Source organism: Erpetoichthys calabaricus, chromosome 11 (genome assembly GCF_900747795.2).
Source record: "Erpetoichthys calabaricus chromosome 11, fErpCal1.3, whole genome shotgun sequence".
Taxonomy (NCBI): domain Eukaryota; kingdom Metazoa; phylum Chordata; class Cladistia; order Polypteriformes; family Polypteridae; genus Erpetoichthys; species Erpetoichthys calabaricus.
In genome coordinates this window covers 91,465,903-91,489,598 of record NC_041404.2, presented here as the reverse complement: position 1 = coordinate 91,489,598, position 23,696 = coordinate 91,465,903, and the positions used below count along the sequence as shown (strand labels likewise).

Below are 23,696 nucleotides of genomic sequence, written 5' to 3'. Positions count from 1 at the left end.
AGAGGAAAAGAAAAATGCTTGCCTGGAGGAGTGTAGAGGGAGATCACTGTGTTTGTGCTAGAGATCATTTTGTCATTTGAAGAAAGAACCTGTGAAAGGTATTGTTATATGATAAAAGCCACTTGATTTTAAATCCTTGACTGTGTGGGTACATTGGTGTCTGGGGCTCTGGGGCATCCATTTCTGGCCACCCTGTATAGTTTTTGCAAGTTAAAAGAATGGAAATTTTAGTCTAATTGTTACTCCATATGGAAACCACACTACTGTTCTCACATTTAAAAAATAATTATTGAAAAAAGCATTTCCTTGTTAAAATCCCAGTATTTAAAGGACTGATTTTAATTTAACTAATAGAAGATGATTTAACTGATTGGTTTATTGATTTCATGTGCATTCTTACTGCTGTAATTAACAATTTTCTCTGTTGGTATTTGCACTAATAGGTTTGAAGTGTGCCACTGTAATCTGTAGCGATGCCAAAGTTGAAGCCACACACACCCCCACTGACAGAATGAAGCTGGCCAGGAAGATGGACCAAAATATGTGATAAGACGATAACTGATAAGGCAGGCTAGTTGCCCTATTTGGTGATATAGCCAGGGCCCCTGTCTGATATTTAAAGTTGTTTCAGGAAGGAGTTTTTGGTTGATTAAAGCAGAGCTGACCCATTACATTCAGGCAGAGGCCATGAGTGATAGAACAGGTGTAAAAGGTGCTAGAAGGGCACAGCCCAGATGGCAGTTGCCCATATCTGGCAAGACTCATAAAAACTTGAGTACGCTGTATATAAAATGAGGAGAAACCATGGAGAAGCCAGAAGCTGTCTCCATGCCGCTGAACACCCTGCCAGATCAGGGATGCTGTCAGCATTCCCCATTGAAGGAACTGAATGACAACAGTATGTACCATTTACCTCTCTCTGGCCTGGATATGTATGTATAAATAATTATGCTTTGTATTTTGGGGGGTGGAAGCTACATTTAGAAGCAAGTTAAATGGATCTGCCTCTTTTATTTTTACCATACTGCTCTCATCTGATTATTTCCGCCATGGTTTCTAAAGGGATATGTATGGCTCAAGTCTCTTCTGCATCAATAAAGAACACAATTCCAAAAAAAGCGCCCCCTGCTGGATACAGTATTAGTATAATTTAAGCCAGTAGTTACTTTGACTGTTAACAGCTTCTCCATGTAACACTAACAACAAAGATTTTACCTACATACCTTAAATTGTGTATAGGTTTGTATATTTTATATTATATGTTCATTTTGTCAGTTATCCATTTTCAGTAAACATGGTAAGTTTATTTGATATTATTTACATCCATAACTTGCTGAGTGTCCATGCACTGCTATTTTGTGCTAAAGCGTATCTAGTTGTCTTATTTCATCTCATTATAGGTCCAAAATATCAAAGGTGAATTGCGTCTAAATATAGTAACTGAATTTTGGTAAAGCCGCAGTTTACACTTAAAACTCACCCATTTGCTCATTAATGAATGTACGGTCAACTTCCTGTCTAAATTCCTGTGTCTGTTGGAGACCTGGGTCAGGAGCTTCAGTTGCACTTTCAGGTATATTGTAGGCTTCATGACATTCCGATGGCAAAAACGTGGTACTGTTCCCAAATTGAAATGTTCCTAAATAAATACATAAATAGATAAGCAGACAGCTTAGCCACCAGTCAGTCATACTTTGTTTAATAAAGACTCATTGACAGGAGACACCACCACATGATGCTTTACAAAGCACACGTAAATCATAGAAAGCACTCAAATATCTTCAAAATGTGCATTTTTTTTTCAGAAATACTAGGGCACCAACTCAGGAAATGCCACTCTTAGTGAAGTGGTATGCATATGTTTGGTACTAGATTAGTGCTGTACTTTTTTCTCACTACCTATATCTACATTTACATTACATGACCTTCACACAATATACTAGTGTTGGATTTTGTTTGATCTGTTCATATTATATTAAGAATGTTGGTTTGTGAAATGACATACTTGAATTGTGGAAATCACATGTAATCTAATCTAAGCTTCAAGCTGCGCTAGTGAAACCTTTGATGGCCTTAATTTTGTGGAAAGGCAATGTAACCAATAGCTTTTATAGTATAGATCTGTGATTGGTTCAGCCTCTGCAAGTGAATGCTGGATGCATTGTAAACAGCATACTGGTATATGTATACAAAATGCTAAGGACTGCCTGTCTGTCATGCAAAAACTTAGAAACACTGAGCCTTGAACCTTGGTCTCGAAAACCTATGCCATGATAAGTGTAACATGACCCATGAATTAGATGTGCAGGCTACCTTGGCCGTGAAATTGTGCTTTGGGGCCCTTTCACTGCAAGCCACAGTGCAGCTGCACTGCATGAAAAAAGAAGAGCAAAAAGAACAGTGGAGTGGGCATGCAGCATTTCAGACAGGAAGAGAACCAATGCAACATTAGATGACAGTAAGGCAACTGGTAGAAGCCAGTTTTGTAATGGGAAAAAGAAGAATGGCACCTTGTCCTTCCACTGTGCGTAAACTGCTATTATTCGCAAAATACTGTGGCTGAATGTGCTGAGTGTGGGGCAAATTGCAGAAGCTGATTTTCATGATAGGCACAATAAGAATGACAGCTCTAGCCTTCACTAAATATAAATATACATGGCATAAAAAGTTCAAATGTAGTAAAAGATTCAGAGCAGTTTTGCTCACTAAATGTTTCACACAAAGTTTAAATATTCATGATTCATTTTGACATTGCACTATTTTAATATTTCTTTATGTTTGAAAAACAAAGGGTCACCTGAGTTTTCATTTACTTTTTTTCTGAATCACTGAATTTGAATGCTGTACAGAAATATGACCTGCTGTACAGCACAAATAACATACCATTTTCAACTGGATTAAAATCACTTAATCAAATTCAAAGTAGTTTGGGTCCAGAGTCTATCCTTAACATTGCTGGGCACAACTTAGGTTTTCTAATTGAATGTGTGTGTTGTGAATTTTCATTAGCTGTCCAGAGCTGGTTGTGGAATGGACAGATGGATCATGTGATGTCATGTGCCTTAAACACTTTGACATATTTAGATGTAAACATACATAAAAATTTCAAAAATACTTGAGAGAAGCCATGTAGATGTAATGAATGACGAAAGCTTCACTATGTAAAAGAACATTAAGAATAAGCAAAAAATTTCACACCATGTAAATAGATATTTCACAGTGTATTTCCTGGGTTCACCGCAACCTTGTCTGCCAGATTTTTCCATAAAAATTTGCCATGCAGCCAGCACAGGTTAATTTTTTACCCAGTGCCCAATGATGCTTTGTGAGGCCAGCATGACATCACACAGCTATAGCAGCCATGTTGGATTAAGATGTCACTACTCAATCTGTGCTACCTGCCCAGTTTCCACCACGCATGCACGGAACTTTCACTCATGTGTACTGTGAGCATACTCCACCTCACACTTTATGGAGCTGCCTGATCTGCTTCTCGCATCATGTGTTAATATTTTACAACATATGCATTGTCACACACACAAGATTAGGAGACAGTTTATGACCTCCAATAAGTGTGATTAATCACCAGACTGAGGGTTGACACCCTCAGATAACACTTTCTCTCTTTCCTCCTCTGCAGACCATCAGAAAGAAGTCCCGCCTGACAACCTCACTTCCTCCCTCAACTCTGTATAAACACAATTTTGTATTATGTTATTAATTTCTGCATTGAGCTTGGTCTAAAAAGACATTTTCTTCAAATTCTTTGCATATCTTGAAGTTTGCAGGGTGGCTACCTCAAACCTTTTTTGTTGTTCTTGTGGTTTCTTCACAACATGCATGCGTGATGTCACTACCCAATCAGTACTCCAGCCAGATTGCATTTTAAAAAAACAAAAAACTTGAGCTATATTTAAGGGCTATTGTAAAAGGTGCTAGAAGGGCACAACCCAGATGGCAGTTGCCCATATCTGGCAAGACTCATAAAAACTTGAGTACCCTGTATATAAAATGAGGAGAAACCATGGAGAAGCCAGAAGCTGTCTCCATGCCGCTGAACACCCTGCCAGATCAGGGATGCTGTCAGCATTCCCCATTGAAGGAACTGAATGACAACAGTATGTACCATTTACCTCTCTCTGGCCTGGATATGTATGTATAAATAATTATGCTTTGTATTTTGGGGGTGGAAGCTACATTTAGAAGCAAGTTAAATGGATTTGCCTCTTTTATTTTTACCATACTGCTCTCATCTGATTATTTCCGCCATGGTTTCTAAAGGGATATGTATGGCTCAAGTCTCTTCTGCATCAATAAAGAACACAATTCCAGAAAAAGCGCCCCCTGCTGGATACAGTATTAGTATAATTTAAGCCAGTAGTTACTTTGACTGTTAACAGCTTCTCCATGTAACACTAACAACAAAGATTTTACCTACATACCTTAAATTGTGTATAGGTTTGTATATTTTATATTATATGTTCATTTTGTCAGTTATCCATTTTCAGTAAACATGGTAAGTTTATTTGATATTATTTACATCCATAACTTGCTGAGTGTCCATGCACTGCTATTTTGTGCTAAAGCGTATCTAGTTGTCTTATTTCATCTCATTATAGGTCCAAAATATCAAAGGTGAATTGTGTCTAAATATAGTAAGTGAATTTTGGTAAAGCCGCAGTTTACACTTAAAACTCACCCATTTGCTCATTAATGAATGTACGGTCAACTTCCTGTCTAAATTCCTGTGTCTGTTGGAGACCTGGGTCAGGAGCTTCAGTTGCACTTTCAGGTATATTGTAGGCTTCATGACATTCCGATGGCAAAAACGTGGTACTGTTCCCAAATTGAAATGTTCCTAAATAAATACATAAATAGATAAGCAGACAGCTTAGCCACCAGTCAGTCATACTTTGTTTAATAAAGACTCATTGACAGGAGACACCACCACATGATGCTTTACAAAGCACACGTAAATCATAGAAAGCACTCAAATATCTTCAAAATGTGCATTTTTTTTTTCAGAAATAGTAGGGCACCAACTCAGGAAATGCCACTCTTAGTGAAGTGGTATGCATATGTTTGGTACTAGATTAGTGCTGTACTTTTTTCTCACTTCCTATATCTACATTTACATTACATGACCTTCACACAATATAATTGTATTGGATTTTGTTTGATCTGTTCATATTATATTAAGAATGTTGGTTTGTGAAATGACATACTTGAATTGTGGAAATCACATGTAATCTAATCTAAGCTTCAAGCTGCGCTAGTGAAACCTTTGATGGCCTTAATTTTGTGGAAAGGCAATGTAACCAATAGCTTTTATAGTATAGATCTGTGATTGGTTCAGCCTCTGCAAGTGAATGCTGGATGCATTGTAAACAGCATACTGGTATATGTATACAAAATGCTAAGGACTGCCTGTCTGTCATGCAAAAACTTAGAAACACTGGGCCTTGAACCTTGGTCTCGAAAACCTATGCCATGATAAGTGTAACATGACCCATGAATTAGATGTGCAGGCTACCTTGGCCGTGAAATTGTGCTTTGGGGCCCTTTCACTGCAAGCCACAGTGCAGCTGCACTGCATGAAAAAAGAAGAGCAAAAAGAACAGTGGAGTGGGCATGCAGCATTTCAGACAGGAAGAGAACCAATGCAACATTAGATGACAGTAAGGCAACTGGTAGAAGCCAGTTTTGTAATGGGAAAAAGAAGAATGGCACCTTGTCCTTCCACTGTGCGTAAACTGCTATTATTCGCAAAATACTGTGGCTGAATGTGCTGAGTGTGGGGCAAATTGCAGAAGCTGATTTACATGATAGGCACAATAAGAATGACAGCTCTAGCCTTCACTAAATATAAATATACATGGCATAAAAAGTTCAAATGTAGTAAAAGATTCAGAGCAGTTTTGCTCACTAAATGTTTCACACAAAGTTTAAATATTCATGATTCATTTTGACATTGCACTATTTTAATATTTCTTTATGTTTGAAAAACAAAGGGTCACCTGAGTTTTCATTTACTTTTTTTCTGAATCACTGAATTTGAATGCTGTACAGAAATATGACCTGCTGTACAGCACAAATAACATACCATTTTCAACTGGATTAAAATCACTTAATCAAATTCAAGATAGTTTGGGTCCAGAGTCTATCCTTAACATTGCTGGGCACAACTTTGGTTTTCTAATTGAATGTGTGTGTTGTGAATTTTCATTAGCTGTCCAGAGCTGGTTGTTGAATGGACAGATGGATCATGTGATGTCATGTGCCTTAAACACTTTGACATATTTAGATGTAAACATACATAAAAATTTCAAAAATACTTGAGAGAAGCCATGTAGATGTAATGAATGAAGAAAGCTTCACTATGTAAAAAAACATTAAGAATAAGCAAAAAATTTCACACCATGTAAATAGATATTTCACAGTGTATTTCCTGGGTTCGCCGCAACCTTGTCTGCCAAATTTTTCCATAAAAATTTGCCATGCAGCCAGCACAGGTTAATTTTTTACCCAGTGCCCATTGATGCTTTGTGACGCCACCATGACATCACACAGCTATAGCAGCCATATTGGATTAAGATGTCACTACTCAATCTGTGCTACCTGCCCAGTTTCCACCACGCATGCACGAAACTTTCACTCATGTGTACTGTGAGCATACTCCACCTCACACTTTATGGAGCTGCCTGATCTGCTTCTCGCACCATGTGTTAATATTTTACAACATATGCATTGTCACACACACAAGATTAGGAGACAGTTTATGACCTCCAATAAGTGTGATTAATCACCAGACTGAGGGTTGACACCCTCAGATAACACTTTCTCTCTTTCCTCCTCTGCAGACCATCAGAAAGAAGTCCCGCCTGACAACCTCACTTCCTCCCTCAACTCTTTATAAACACAATTTTGTATTATGTTATTAATTTCTGCATTGAGCTCGGTCTAAAAAGACATTTTCTTCAAATTCTTTGCATATCTTGAAGTTTGCAGGGTGGCTACCCCAAACCTTTTTTGTTGTTCTTGTGGTTTCTTCACAACATGCATGCGTGATGTCACTACCCAATCAGTACTCCAGCCAGATTGCATTTTAAAAAAACAAAAAACTTGAGCTATATTTAAGGGGTACATTAGCTAACACTAATGATAATATTATTAAATTATTATAATTAATTTCTTACCTAATTTCATTTGGTTTTTTTCTTGCATCTATTTCTTTGACATCTTATAAAGCACTTTGAGCTACATCCTGAGTATTAAAATGTGCTATAGAAATAAATGCTACTGTTGTCTCTTTAAGTTTATTTTTGTTCATTATTCTTTGTGGGTGTTGCTCCAGAAAATGGAGCCACCCTGACATCACCACTCATGAGTCCTGCCTCTATCTATTTAAGTCAATGCTCAGGAGATCATTCATTTTATTGTTGAGTCCTGTAAGTATTGCTGTTTCTAGTTTCAGCTTATTTTTTTTTTTCTTACATTGTTTTCTTGGATTATTTTTCTGGACGATATATTTGGATATGTTTGCTGTGGATTGCCTTGTTAGTCAGTTATTTTTCCCTCTTTTTCTATATTGAACACTAGCAAAATACCCGCACTTCGCAGCAGCGAAGTACTGCTTTAAAATATTTATTAAGAAGAAAAATAAACCTTTTTAAACTGAAGGAAAATATACCAATAATTATTTGTTAAGGATCTCTTTGTATACCACGTTGTCAGCTCGGCCCTCCGGTTGTAATATGACCAAGCTGTGTGCTGAGCTTACTCTTGAGCATGCAACGTATAGTTGGCCGTGTGAAAAGCAATCTTGCCTCAAATAAATGCCAACCTTTTGTAGGGTCTGTCCCTGAGACTTATTAATTGTCATTGCGAAGCAGAGCCTTACTGGAAATTGGAGGCGTTTGAATTGAAATGGGTTTCATCGATAACTTCGTATCCAGCTTTTGAGAGTTTAAACATTCATAAACATCAAAGTGTCCACTACTCAAATCGTCAACTGTGAATCTAAGATATTTAACAGGCATTGGTGGTTGTCCAAAGGTGTAAAATATTTGGCCATTTCGATACACTTGAAAGCGACAACCAAACAATTCAGTGGCAGCCATCAACTCATATGCAGAACCATAGGTGAAGGGCTTAAGCATTTCAGTCTTATAGTGCTCCTGTGTAGTATAATTATCTCCTGTACCGTCATCAGTCCACACCTTGAACCTGCACCAGTCATGCAATACATAAGACATAATGTTCGTCTGGATATCAAGAGTGAGCCTGATACGGCCGTGCAATATGTAACACAGAGAATGGAAAAGGCAGTCGCCATCTCCGGGCATGTAAACCACTCGGTAAGTGACAGTTCTTTGATCGATGGTGATCACCTCGATAGACATGTTAATGGGGGTATGGTTGGAACGATAAAGGAAATGGGTACCTGAACAATGTAAACTAAGTCTAAAATACCTACACAATAACTATAATCGTAATAAACGAACAATAAAACAGCGGAGAAGCCGTGGATTAAATAAAAAGGCTGCAGTTATCAGCAGGGAGATGTGAATACCGTGGCGAAGCAAGGAAGGGAATGAAGAGACCGGAGCAACGGACGGCCTTATATAGGCAGGCAGCCAACTACGTGGGAGGTGTGGGGATGGGGGACCCAACACCACCTCACACGGCGACTGAGCTGCAGGCTATGGACGTATATATGTACGTAAGTAGGATTCAGTTAGCGTTGGGAACCCACGTATCAAATTTCGTGAAGATGGGGCCATAAATAAGAAAGTTTGCCAACCGTTATGACTGTTACGCGTAGAATTTCGAAATGAAACCGGCTTCACTTTTGTAAGTAAGCTGTAAGGAATGAGCCTGCCAAATTTCAGCCTTCTACCTACACAGGAAGTTGGAGAATTAGTGATGAGTGAGTCAGTGTGGGCTTTGCCTTTTTTTTAGTATAGATTTTGGCCTTACTTGCTATTTTTGTAAATAAATCTTAAAATTTATAAAAGCTTCTCTGTTGCTCTTTTTGTTCACAAGCCAGGGATGGACAGTTATCCTCCCTCTTGTATGGTTTAATAATAGATTTATGGAGATTTTGTGTTTTACATTTTTGGGCTGCTCCGGCTGAAGCCAACAGGTCATATTTGGGGCCTCACTGAATTAAGGTGAGCCTCTTCTGAGCAGGATAGTCAAGGCCCTGTATTGCCAGGTATGCAACTCTCTAGGAATCACATGCCAAGACCAACTGATTTTTGTGAAATTGAGCATCTTAATAGGGGACAGCTGTCTTTCTTACACCCCACCTCCCATTCCATCAGTAGCAGTCTACACAAAATGTGTCCTTCTCTCATGCTTCCTCTTTCAAGCCTGATCCACCGAAATTAACAATATTTTTAGTTTGGTAAACCTTAGATGGCCTGCCATCATTTTTAGAACAGTTTTAGAAACTTTCAGACTGAAGCATTAGAATGTAAAACAAGGAACAAAGACAATCATTATCAATTAGCAATAATAAAATGAACGTATCTAACATTTAATTTTAGTGTTTGCTGATGTTAATCAACAGTAGAAAATGTTTGTATTAGACATAGTCACTAATGTTTTTTAACCTTCTTCCTTCCTTAAAAAATAAACATAGAAACAAGCTGAACCTACAAGCTGAACTGCACTGCCATGAAGCAATCTCAGACTTCACATTGACTTGGAAACATTTGCAAGTTATCTTTCTCCTTTTCATCAGAATTCATATGTAACTGTAGCTCTTCCATTTCTCAATACTGGTCCCATGTTTCATCTTTCTCTCCTCAGCTATATCTTCTACTGGACCTTCCTTCTCACGGGAGAGGGGCAGATTCTTTATCCCTGAATCTGTAGAATTCCTCCATTTATAAACTTTTGCTTTTTGAATTATCAGCTCTGAGAATCAATGGAGCCTCACAAAAGAATGCATAACTGGTTCTCTGCAATATCTTATGTTAGACATAAGATTTCCTCATAGTAGCATCTAAATATAAAGATCACAATAAAGCTACATTCCCAAGGTTTTGGGACAGGAATGTAATTTTGGTGGTTTGGGTATTTTACTAACCAAAATTTGCTCATGTGACTTTTTATGTTCTATCTTTTCATCTTAATTAATCACAAAACAAAAATCATATTTAACTGTTGCAAGTGTCCTAATAGATGGACTGGCACCCCAGCTGGGATGAGGGGAGATTTCTGGCCTGAACAGGTGATCATAACGGATGGACACTATACATGGAGGCATAACCCGTCTAGGATGGTTCTCGATTATTATCCCAGTCAGGGTGGAAGATTAATGGATGGACCGGGCTAGATGATAGATAGCAGTGCTCCTTTGGCATAGTAGGTCTACTATTATCCAAAATCATGCTGTGTGAATCCTATTTGTAGCCAAGACCATGCTCCGATTCGCAGCTTTGGGTTTATATAAGTGGAGGCATTGACTAGATGGTACAACAATTTGGAGCTCCCTGGTATAAAAATTTTAGAACCCCCTGCTCTAACCCAGTTCATTCTAGACTGATCTAACTGATTGGTTTCTTGATTTCATATGCATTCTCTCTGCTGTAAGTAACCATTTTCTTTGTTGGTGTTATTATAATTTAAGCTAGTAATTACTCTGACTGTTAACAGCTTCTCCATGTCTCTCTATTATGTGCAAGTGAAGCAAGCAAAGGGCCGAAGTCCCCTAGTAATAATAACAACAATTCTTTTACCTCCATACCCTAAGTCATGCATAGGTCTGTATATTTTATACTATTTGTTCATTTGGTCAGTTATCCATTTTTAATAAACATGTTAACTTTATTTTATGTTATTTACATCCATAGCCCACTGAGTGTCCATGCACTGCTATCATCTCATCTCATCACAGTTCTAAAACATCAAAGCTGAATTTTGTCTAAACACAGCAACGGAAGCTTGGTAAAGCCAAAATTTAAGCTTAAAACTCACCCATCCGCTCATTAATGAATGTACAGTTAACTTCTTGTCTAAATTCCTGTGTCTGTTGGAGACCTGAGTCAGGAGCATCTGTTGCAATTTCTGGTAAATTGTAGGCTCTATGACATATTGAAGTTAAAAACATGATACTGTTCTCAAATTGGCTTGTTCCTAAATAAATACACAATCCCAATCATATAAACAAACAGAACTGCCAATATGTTAGTGTTCTTTTTCGGACCACAACACCTGGAGCCACATTTGCCTGCTGGTAGAATAGCTTGAAACACCTAAGTCCTTTGGTTTGTTTTATTGAGTTAGTATATCAAGTCAAGTCAAGTTGGGGAGCATGCACTGGTACAGTGAGTTGCCACACCCACTACACAATGAAACAACTCGGGGTCCCAGTTTGCAACCCCCCAGGCAGACACGCGATCCAGTCCCACCCTCCAAAAATGACCCTCTATCTGCCGCAGCTAGGTGTTATGTGGGCGACCCCTTGGTCTGGTCCAGCCACTTGGGTCCCCAACAATGAGGACCTTACGAGCCAGATCACCCTCGGGGAAACGCGCCACATGGCCGTAGTGCCGTAACTGACGCTCCCTCACAATGCAGGTAATGTGCCTCATTCGGGACTCAATGAGCAACCGCTCATTCGACACAAAGTCAAACCAACAGTACCCAAGGATTTTCCGGAGAGACACAGTACCAAAGGAGTCCAGTCTTCGTCTCAGGTCACTGGATAGCGTCCATGTCTCAACCATATAGCAAGACAGGAATCACCAGGACTCTAAAGACTTCGTCCTTTTGCATAGATATTGGGAGCGCCACACACCCCTTTCTAGCGACCTCATGACCCCCCATGCTCTCCCAATCAGTCTACTGACTTCATAGGAAGAGTCACCAGAAACATGAATGTCACTGCCAAGGTAAGTAAACCTCTCAACAAGGTCAACGCTCTCTCCGCAAACAGACACACTGCTGATGGCTGTGCCTAAGAGGTCATTAAAGGCCTTGTAGCTATAATGGGGTTATGCTGCCCAATCTCTTTCTATTTTACAATTCAAACTAGTTAGAGCCAGACTGCCTAAAGCAAAATAAAATTCAACTGTCATTCATTCTACATATACTGTATTTTTTTCCAAACACAATTATTTATATTACATTTTTATCCCTCTTTTCAAACAATGAAAAGACCTATAATGTTAAATCTCTTGGGCCTCATCTGAGCTTTTCCATCTTATTGTAGTACAGTTATGGAGCTGAGCATGCACTGCACAATAAGGGAATATGTAAGCAAACAAGTGGAAATGCAGTTCACTGAGATGGTGCCGAGATAGTGATAGTGTTTTGGTCACTCTTCATGTGTTTGTTAATTTTGTCAACTAATGATATTTTATGTCAGCACAATGGAAATTAATGCATCACTTTCATTAAAGAATTCCATTTAATTCTGTTTGTTGTTGTATAATGCAGAGTGCTGTAACCAGTTCATATAGTTGAATTATCACCAGTCGAAAACAGAGGAAAAAAAACTCCAGTTAGCAGTATCCCTGGAGAAAACAAACCTCTGTAGTGTTCATGGTCAGCTATAACAGACCAAGTCAAAAGACAAAGTAAAGACATGTCACAGTCTTGGAGACCTAGGCCAACAGGCTGCTCATCCTGAACCCCTCCTGATCATTCTACAGTAAAGTCTGTGCTGAGCCTTTTAGTATGATAACAGACTCTATTCATCCTTTAACAGAATCTTTTATTATAAAGTATGAAAACTGTTAAGCATTTTAATCACTTATGGAAATATATGATTTCCCTGATGATCTTCTACTTGACAACTTGTGAGTTGATATAAAGACTTGTGATAAAAAATATATGAGCTGGAGCATCTAGCTCTCTCATGAGGTTCAGAAGACAAGGATTCTGAGTGAGTCTTCCTGATTTGTTTCTCTTTAATATTTTGTCTCTTAGCAATTAAATGGATAAGTTACAGCTTGTTATTTTTGTGAATATAGACTATTATCCCTCGTCAGCATTTTGTTACAAAAAAAAGGCTAAACACACCTCTATCTGATTCATCAGTGGATTTACTGGGATACAGACAACTTAGAGTTGACAGTGAATCAGACTTAAGCAACCTCTCTAAAGGATGTCTGGTTTGTTTTTTGTAAATAATAACTGGTGCAATGATGTCCAAACACTGTTATCTCATATTGGAAACAATATTTATATAATTTTGACTGGGATTTACATTACTTCTCAAGCAAATATACATTCAGCAAAAAAGCTTTTAGCTGCAAAGGTTATAGCCTTGAAGAATAAGTATTTCAATTCCACAATTGTCACTATGGGAGCCTTGCAAATTAGAATTAGACATTCGTTGCTAATCCTTCTCATTTTGTGCTCTCTGACTTTTTAACACAGGCACAGAACCAACCACAAGGTTATAGTCAATCAGCAAGCAAACAAAGTAGTAAGAAAGCATAACAAGGTTCTTCACACGAAAAGAACTGTCAGAACTTCCTCAGATTCCAGACACAATATGTTGACTATGGTAACAAATGCTTTTCATATTTAACACTCACTGAAGTCAGTGAACTGTTTCTGCTTTAACCACTATAAATACTGATGGTGTTACTTGCAGCTGGGCTGCTTACTCTGCTTATAGGCATGTGGGTAGGTTGGTGGTGCAGAGAGAAATATAATGTTCAATATTTTTTTAGCTTTTGCAAAAGAAAATTTTGTGAGCTTTAAAATGTTGCATTTAAAGCTAAAGGTTTTGTGCTCTTCCGGTTACTTTCTTTCTTTGTTCCTGATGCGGCACAACCTGTTTTCAGCTTTCTAAATGTAAACACCCAGGAGCCCATGAGTGTTTGTGGTGTTGTTTAAGTAACTTTCTTTTCTTTTACTTAGTTATTCTAAATCTACACTTTCATATTTCTGTAACTTAATGTGACTGCAGTTACTGCTGTTTTAGCGGCATGCATGGAGTGTCCCTCCATTTCAGAGAATCCTTCAGCAAAGGAATGATCAATATTTGCATGAACAGGAAAAAGAGAAAGGCATCTTTAATAGCAAGCAGAAGAACGCATGCTGCACATCTGAAACCCATATGTAACATATGTAATGCCAGTCACTTATATAAGCATAAAACATGGGATAAATTTTAGAGTGTTTACACCATGCAAGTGGACATTCTATAAATACAGTACAATCCACATGACCTTCTGGAACTGTGAAAATTAAATCTGCTTATTTTGAGTTGCTGTAATTCGACATTAATAAATTCAGATTTTCATGAAAAAATTTCCACTTTTACAATTCTTTATATAAAAAATTTACCAAATTTCTTGGACTCTAACATCCCTAACACAGTAATAAACTGCCTGAACAGTTTGCCAACAATGTCACTTCTGCTGTCTGGAGGGGGATTAAAAATGATCACAAACTACAAAATAAATCCCATCGTGCAACTACCAATTCATTTACATTTATATTTTTTCGTTCAACGGATGCTTTTGTCCAAAGCAACCTACAAAAACGGTCAACGTAATCAAGTAAACATCAGTCTGGGGGGATTGTATGAGAACGAGTGTTACAGGACAAAATTACAAAACTGATTATCACAAGTGAAGAGCTCAGAACAAACTGCAGGATATTTACACTTCCTTGGTTACAAAAACCTAGAAGCCAATATCAATTGGGCAGAAACTTCACCAAACAAGAGAGTCTTCAAATGCTTCTTGAACACATTGACTGGTCACTTCTTCATGAGACAAACAAGTTTTACTGCACATCTGAAAAACTAACTACGTTTAGTTTCCTTAGTTTACATTGCTTGATACTCAGAAGCTGCACTTCATATTACAAATTATCCATGCACTCTTCAGCTCCTTGTTGGCCTATGCAAAATCTGGACATGAGTAGAACATCTGTAGGCTCTAAAACGTGTATTAAAGTGGCTAGTCCCAATGGAGTTTACTGGTTTTTTTGAAGCACTGTGGACCAATGTAGAATTCCTGTTTGTTTCAAACCATCCACCATTGCTACTGACCCAAAGACGAATATGATAACTTAACAATTATATACCTGTTGCTCTTATCTCTATAATTGTAAATAATTGAGTGTCTGATCCTATATTATCTGAAATCTTTTGCAAACCCACTCCCTGACCCTCTTCAGCTGGCCTACAGAGCCAACACGTCATTAGAGGATGGTATTAATATGGAGCTCTACTATAATCCTGAAGTATATGGACTGCCCTGACACATATTCATGGATTCCATTTGTGCAGTAGAGGTGAACGTGTAACACAATAGTACCAACCCTTTTCATTTCTCAATTACTCAAATGAATACTGCCCCAAGGTTTGTCAAATTTGTTGACAAGCAGGACAAAATACATAGTATAAAAGTCTGACAAGTGATTATCCTCTATCAGTACTGATGGTCAGCAAGGCTGCCTGTATGCTGTTCCCTCTGATTTTCTGACCGGACACCAATAACTGTAATCATCACCCAACATTGCTGATGTTTGCATATGATACAACACTTATTATTCTCATCAGTAATGGCATGAGGAAGTGTATTGGAGTGAAGTAGAGCATCTTCTGTCAAGGTGTACTAAAACCCAAGCTGAACTCACAATTAAAACTGTGGAAATTATCACAGATTTTCATTAAAAAAAGAAATTTGCTGTCCGCACTGCAAATAAACAAAGCCACAGTTAAAGGGGTGTTGACATTTATGTTCTAGAGAAATACAATGAAATTGGATAAACAAAAGAATTAAAAAAAAACTCAGGTGAGGGTTAGCAGGCTTTGCACCCTGTTACCCAAACTCTTTTATAACATTTCAGTAATTATTTACTGCTCTGATGCTGACCTTTCTGATCACAAAATAGGTCATTACGATAGAAATTGACAAGAAGAATTTATAACTAATTACAGTATTTGCCATAATTCTCGAGATATTATCAAAAATTAATTTGAGGAATTCTTCTAGATTACCTCTTATCTTGCACAATTTGGCTCAAAAACTAATCAGCACATTGTCATCTCATAACAGGCTTAAGTTTCATGTTTTGTATTTCTCTGTCCAACCGTTTTAGCTCTTGACCGTCACGAAGAACCTGTGACATACAGACACACACACACTTGGACAGATACACACTCATCATCAAGATAGCAATGTTTTTGGTATCGGGATCCTAAAACGTCGAGAACCGTCAAAAACCGGAGATAAAATTTTTGATGAATCTAAAGATTTCACTCCTCCCTTATAGACGATAGGTTATGGTAGGGGAGGGCACAAAGCAAAAAAAATAATACAATAAACAATGAAATGGGATAAATGTATAATAAACTTAACCAGGAATGCACAGCAGATTATGTGCTTCCTCCTCCAGCTTGAAAATGTCATCTCACCCAGTTAGGACTGGTAGAATGCATCCTAACCTCCTCAGTCACTGTCTAGTTTGGCACTCCCTCCACTTGCTTTAATAGCAAAATGCAACATGTCATCTCCTTTGCAAAGAAAGTCATTGGTGAATACTTCCCTGCCTTGAAAATCTTCGTAACTCCAAAGGGAAGAAGTAAGGAGAATTTTTATTTATCTCACCCAACATGGTCACCATCTTTTTTATAAACTCCCATCCATCCATCCATTTTCCAACCCGCTGAATCCGAACACAGGGTCACGGGGGTCTGCTGGAGCCAATCCCAGCCAACACAGGGCACAAGGCAGGAAACAATCCCGGGCAGGGTGCCAACCCACCGCAGGACACACACAAACACACCCAGCACACCAAGCACACACTAGGGCCAATGTAGAATCGCCAATCCACCTAACCAGCATGTCTTTGGACTGTGGGAGGAAACCGGAGCGCCCGGAGGAAACCCACGCAGACACGGGGAGAACATGCAAACTCCACGCAGGGAGGACCCGGGAAGCGAACCCAGGTCCCCAGGTCTCCCAACTGCGAGGCAGCAGCGCTACCCACTGCGCCACCGTGCCGCCCTTTTTATAAACTCTTTCCTGGGAAATGTTACTGGTCACTGTTATCCAAAAATGTCCAGCACTTAAACAGCAATTTCCTAGAGCTGTTACGTTACTGAACAAGTCTTTCTAGTTGAACTGCTTTACTGCTGCCTCATGTAATTTGCAATAATAGTAATAGTAATGAACAGCACAATATAACTTCAGCACAATCAAGGGTGATCTCCTGACTTTGTCTTTCTGTCTGCACTGCATGTCTAAAATATTTGAACTGAATTTTAAGCTTGTCTGAACTTGTACTGTATTGCATTTATGTGGAATGCAAGTTATTGTGAAATGTAAGTATCCACTGTCTGTAGATCAGACACACCTGAACAAATTCCTTAAATATATGTGCACTTGGTGAAATAAAGGAAATTTTTAGCTAGGTTAGTCCACACTGTCTGGATTCTTATTTCTTCTGGGAGCTGTTTAAGTGCAGTTTTTCTGGACTAAATTTCTCTTATCTTTACTAGATTTTTTTTTATTCTTAATCAGTGAATGGTTGGAACAAATGTGAGTCTCTCTCTATTATTGTATTATTTACTTAAATAAATAGTTGCCCTTACATTTATAAATTGTGTATGACTATATATTTATCTCATACATTTTTCTATTCTCAAACACACTTAACCCAACTCAGGGTTCTGAAGGACATGAGCCCCTTGCAGTGGGTGCAATGGAGGATACAACCTTACTGTAAATAAAGCATCAGTACACCCTCTCACACACCAACACTTTCACTGGAGCAAATTTATAGTTACCAGTTAGCCTATCTTGCCCATCTTTTGGTATGTAGGAGGGAAACAATCTGTCACAATGAGAAAAGATGCAAACTTCTGTGGCCACTAGGGAGCAGCATAGACCAAACCGAAGACAAAATTACACCAACTACAGTTTCAGATTCAAAATGACCTTTTTTTATTAAACACAATACCTTTTCAAAGGTCTCACTATAAGCAACACTCTTCCTTCTTCTTTCCTTCTCTGTCCCATTCATTTCCAATCCTTCTCCTATCAAGCCTCGTCTGACTCCTCTCCTGACTCTGACTCCTGAGTGGATAGAACCACTTTTATGCCGGACTTGGGAATATTTCCAGTGTCAAGGAGAAAGCACTCTTGGTTCAGGCGTAAGCTCCTGAAAGTAGGAACAGCTCTCCCCAGCAGCTCCCCTTGGGACTGCAACTGCCAGCATGCCCTGCAAGCACATTAATGGGCATACTGGTTCAGGAATCCTGCCACCCAGTGTGTCATGTTAGCATGTACTCTTGGGTGGCTGTCCTCCCATTCATCCTCTACACTGGCCTCCCTGCCATGTATGGGTTCAGGGGTATAAACCTGGCTGGGTTGTCAGACCACCCCTGCTGTCTGTCACACTCCACATCTGAATGCGGGAACCAAGCCCAGGAGATTGGATTCATGAAACAGCACTAACCAACCTTAGGGTTTTGTATCGTTTAATCTGTGAAATTTATCTGCAGAACTTTTGTTTTTTATTAAATAATACACTTTGTTCCTAGTCCCTTATTAAAGGAAACATCTTCCTTAGCCTAGGGACAAGTACAGTGAATTTTTAAGGTGACATGGAAACATGCACAAGATGGTATACATCTCTCTGTTATCTTGTTTTATTTAGATTTCTCCACATCCTGGACATATATCTCCACTACCCCAGTCTTAGAACCATGGGTAAAAGCTAATGCCAAAATCCAACAGACACTAACATTACAGTAAGGCAGGCAATGTTAATATCAAGTGTTGAGAATGTAACTGTCCACACAAGTGTTTGTTAATCAAAGAAGTGAAATGATTTGTTGTGTTTTGAGGGGTAAGGAAAAGGAAGGTACCAGAAACGTTTCCTCTTTTTATATTATTTCAAAATTTGTTATTTTGGTGCTTGTCATTTCACAGTTATAGTAATCTGTTGCACATATGTAAATAATGTAATAGAAGTTTTAAAGTTTTTCTGTATACATTTTGATAGTGGATTTATCTCAGGCAGCAATATAACCGAGCCTTTGGTAATGTTGTAGCAGGCAGTAATTTAATTTAACAATTCCATTTGTTGTGTGATGGTAGACTTGGTGCTTGCTCCTTACTAAAAACATCTTGCACATTCTCTATAAGGCACAGTAAGATTTTCAGAAACAGGTAAAAGTAGCTACACTTATCATTTTTCTAACCACTTCAAGATTTAATTTGCTTCAAGTTTCAGCAAAAACCCTATTTTGATTTTTAATAAATTAAACCTGTAAATGATTGGTAATGAGGGTGATTAATGAAAGGAAGTGATCATGTACAAGGGATCCATAGCATGAGTTATAAGTATTAATTTTCTACTTGATAACAATTGCACCTGTGTTTTCTGAAGCCTGTTAAGCTAATTATTTACAATTAAAACCATTTTCCTAGTAAGTTTACTAAAACTGCTTGCAGTGTCTATCGGGAGTTTGCATATTCACCCCATTTTCTCATGTCAGCATGGGTTTCTGTGATTACTCGGAGAGTTATATATGTTATGTCAGTTGTTGACTGTAAATGCTGTGTCATGTTACACGACTTTTCCAAATATTACCAGTTTTATACTTCTTTTACATAATCTAAGCAAGCTGTATGCAGTTGTGTCACACTCACATGAACCCCTCAGTTGTCTAGTTTGACATACCCTATCCATACCCTAACTTGCCACCCACACCCATTCAAAGTGCTCTATTCTGCAGTCACCAGCAATACTGGAGGAAAAGAGGAGGACTTGGAAACCTTTATTGACAACTGTGCTAACTGTATCAACTATTCCCACTGGAGCGTGGGTGACCAGCTGGCCTAGGTCATTCTGACTTCTACGATGCAGAAACTGATTACCATCGGAGTTAACTATTTGATTAGCTCTGTCCTGTCTTCTGACCATGGCCCTCCAGAAATTTATTTATTTTTCCCTACTGAACCAATCTTAGGAATTTTTTGTTTTCCTGTCATCCATGTCAACTAATCACATTCTGGAACCAAGAACTCAATCTACATCGTAAATCTACTGAAACTACTATGGACTCTTTTATTTGCTTTTGTATCTTTTCATTAGATTTAATAACAACAAACTGTCTCTACTGAATGTATTGTCATGTACACATGCCTAGGTCAAATGCAGATATACTGTATACTGTATATACTACATATTTACTTGTATATTCATGTACATGTGTACAGTAAATTGGATTTGGTTGTTCTCTTGCCATCTTTATGTATAAGGCTTTTAATTAGAAAACAATATGTACCTATTTCTGATACAAGTGAACATTTGTTTTGCACTTTAGTTTTAGTATTAATTAATGATAATATCCAAATAATTATTATATATCTTTATGTTTTTGTTGATTAATCTATGGCAAACACCTTGAGTTGCATGTAAATAAATGATAATTTGCCACATAAATAAAGTTATTATGATCCAATCTTTAGAAATAGTTTTGTAACCTGTTTCAGATTGATATGCATCAATTTTGATTTTCTGAAAAAGCATTAACGTATATTTTATATTAAGGAATATTATTATTACCAGGTGGCTACTGATCTAGCTCTTAAATCTAAGTGCAGAAATGTCAACTAATTGAAGTTATCTCAATGCAGTGTAGCTGTAGCCGCAATACCCATAACTTCACTTACAACACAGTCACTTAAGGACACCATTCTTGACACACTCAGTCCTAGACATTTGTCACATGCACTAATAAAAATGCATTACATTTTTGCATTCCAATAGATTGTGTATACACATAGCCTAATAATGGAAATTTTAAACAGAAAAAAGTTAAAGAAATAAAAATGGCTGATAGAGGAAATACTAATATCATTGGAGCCCATTAACTGTCATGCAGAGGGAAGGGGCTAATGGCATGACCACGGTGGTCTCAAACTCAGGTCCTCAGAGTGCAGCATATGGTCTTTTTAGCTGTTAACGAAATGTGTTATTTATTTACAGTTTATTATTACTCTCCTTTTCCTATATTTTTGAAGGTAGATCACCAGAAAGTTTAATTGACCTGAATGAGATTCGTAGTACCTTTATCCTTTTTAAATTTCCTTTACCAAGTTATACTTTAAGTTTGCCATCTGTCTCAGTTATACAGAATTTGGTATAGGACTCTCAACAGTGGTGGTAATGTTTGTGAAGCAGTCAGTTGGAATAAAAATGCAATGCATTTTATAACTACATGCATTGCAAAATACATTCCAATAGATGGCACATTTCAAACATTAGCACTGAATACACCCAACAAAACAATGGCTTATGTTTTATAGATTTTGGTGGGAAAATGAAATGCTTCTATAATGTGATTGGTGAGACCATCATCAAAACACTAACACAGGATAAAACTGTCTCCTACCAGTCATGAATGTTTACTTAGCTGACCTTCTGCATCTTTTTATTTAGAATGAGTGAATTGGGGCAGGAGTCAATGAATGCTGATGAATCTGCTTGTGAAATAATTATCAAAATCTGCTACCCATTTCTTTACCTGTGTACTTTTCATTATTCAACATGAGGGACTCAGTTTCAGACAACATATGGTTAGAGATGGACATTTCTTCCAAGTTATGTTCCAGAATACCCTATAGAACAAAACACCACATTATTTTGCATCAGACCATGAAAGGAAATTAAAGTTTCTCAAAGTGTGAATCTGCTAAACATCTATAATATTGAAAAGCTAAACTGAGATCCTCCTTCATGAGAATAGAATAAGATCATCCAAAATAGTCATTACAAATCATTTCAAAAATGGAAACTCTTTGGCCACCAATAAATTTTATATATATTGTAATATTTGCCCGGACACCACCAGTTGGAGACCACATCTTTATCCAAATACCTTTATTTTCTCTTCTCCACAACACACAAGTCAGTCCCACACAACTCCCACAGTACTTCTAGCCCCAGTCTCCCTTCTCCTGGGCCTTCTTTCTCCTTGTCCCTAGGCCACCTAGTTTCTCTTTCCAGGAGCTTCGTCCTGCTCCTGCTCCCGACTCCAGCTCCCTGACAGGAAGGAGGCGGCCCCCTTTATCCTCACCCGGATGAGATCCAGGTGCTCTACCTGACGTCACGTCCTGGTGTGGCGTAAGCATCAGGAGAGCACCCGGAAGCACTCCTGGTGACCCTGGAAGGATCGTCCTCCATGGTTGTGGCGGAAGTAAATAAGTCCCGGGCTCCATGAGGCTCAGGGCGCCCCCTGGCTGTGACCAGAGGCCCCAACGGTCTTGAGCCTCCCTGCTCTCCTTCCGTGGGCCTCTTCTGTTCCAGGGCAGTTGCCCCCTCGTGGCCCGGAGGACAAATATGCCACCACCTAGTCCTTCCAGGCGTCCCGGCAGGGTCTGACCCCCAGCCATGTACGACACTATGTACACATACGTAAACACACTCGCACACACACACACACACAAACACAGACACACTCATCATTGGCACAAATATCACTTAGGGTGCAAAGATGCATGGTTTAAGCCCACTTCAAATGCATACAGTAAACTGGTGGACAATTTGAGCTTGCACTTTATTGATTAAACAGAAAAGATAACATAAAATAAGCATAGCCCAGTCCATATATATTATATATATATTATATATTATATATATATATTATATAATTATATATTATATATATATATATATATATATATATATATATGGACTGTTTCATGTTTCACTGTCTCCTACTCACTAAGGTCATGTAAATGAAGGCAATGATGGAAAATCACTGGAAAAAGTTGTGTAATGTGACATGGCCTTAAGTTAAATGGCCTTCACATAACAACAGCAGCCTTGGTTTAGATGTGAATTGAAATAAGTGAAATGGGCTACTGGATGGCAAACAGTCATGTTTATGCAAAGAGATAACCAAGTTAGTAAGCAGAGACACTATCAGGTGAAAAGGCAAAAAAAACAATACATTTTCCCCAAGTAAAATGATAAACAAATAAATAAACAAAAATAAACAAATGATAAACACATTAGTGCATTGTTAATTATTCTCTTAGGTTTATGTTGCTTGACAGCTTTCAAGATTCAGCAAGTAGTCTTTATAATTCACTTCCTCAACAAAAGCTACAAACTACTGAATTCAACTTTAATGTTTTGAAACTCATTTGGAAAAAATAATTAAAATACTAAATAGCTAAATTGTAGATTCATGAAAAGGTCCCACCATTTTACCTCATATCCCTTGAAATCATTGGAAAAGAAATCATGTCCTAAAGTCAGATTTTCTGATGCTGGAGGAAAGCAGGCAACCCCTACAATGTAGCAAAGTAAGTATGTCAGTGAATGTAACATTCAATGTACACAGAAAAAAGAAAAAGAAATAAACCCTAAAAAAGAAACCTAAAAACATCAACATTAAAGGAAAAATATTTTTATTGATCTATATACAAGGTTTATTTCTGGAATGATGAATAACATCTAAAATGAAAAACAACCTGCCCAAATGAAGTAGACTCAGACAAATCAGCAAACGCAAGTGTTAGAGCTACAAGGCTAGATATTGGCATGTTTCATTTATGTTTTTGCAGTGAAGATTAAAAGAATATAAGAGCTGAATTGATGCAAATGGAGAAAACATGGTATTTGAGATTATCTTTGAAAACACACAAATGTATACCAAAATGAAGACTTATAATCTGAAGACAGCAGATTTTATG

General features: G+C 38.0%; 1 protein-coding gene across 3 annotated transcripts in view; it reads right to left on the bottom strand.

Moving 5' to 3' along the window:
- irf3 (interferon regulatory factor 3) overlaps positions 1-23,696 on the bottom strand; it is a 58,434-nt gene that overhangs the window by 11,564 nt on the left and 23,174 nt on the right. The window contains exons 5-8 of one of the 3 annotated variants that reach the window (XM_051933710.1): positions 23,212-23,291; positions 21,521-21,614; positions 4,700-4,858; positions 1,481-1,639 (exon numbers count right to left, since the gene is read on the bottom strand). In XM_051933710.1, the coding sequence (XP_051789670.1) occupies positions 1,481-1,639; positions 4,700-4,858; positions 21,521-21,614; positions 23,212-23,291 (492 nt within the window). The remainder of the gene's footprint in view (positions 1-1,480; positions 1,640-4,699; positions 4,859-21,520; positions 21,615-23,211; positions 23,292-23,696) is intronic. The other 2 variants (XM_051933711.1, XM_051933712.1) reach the window with 2 other exon arrangements.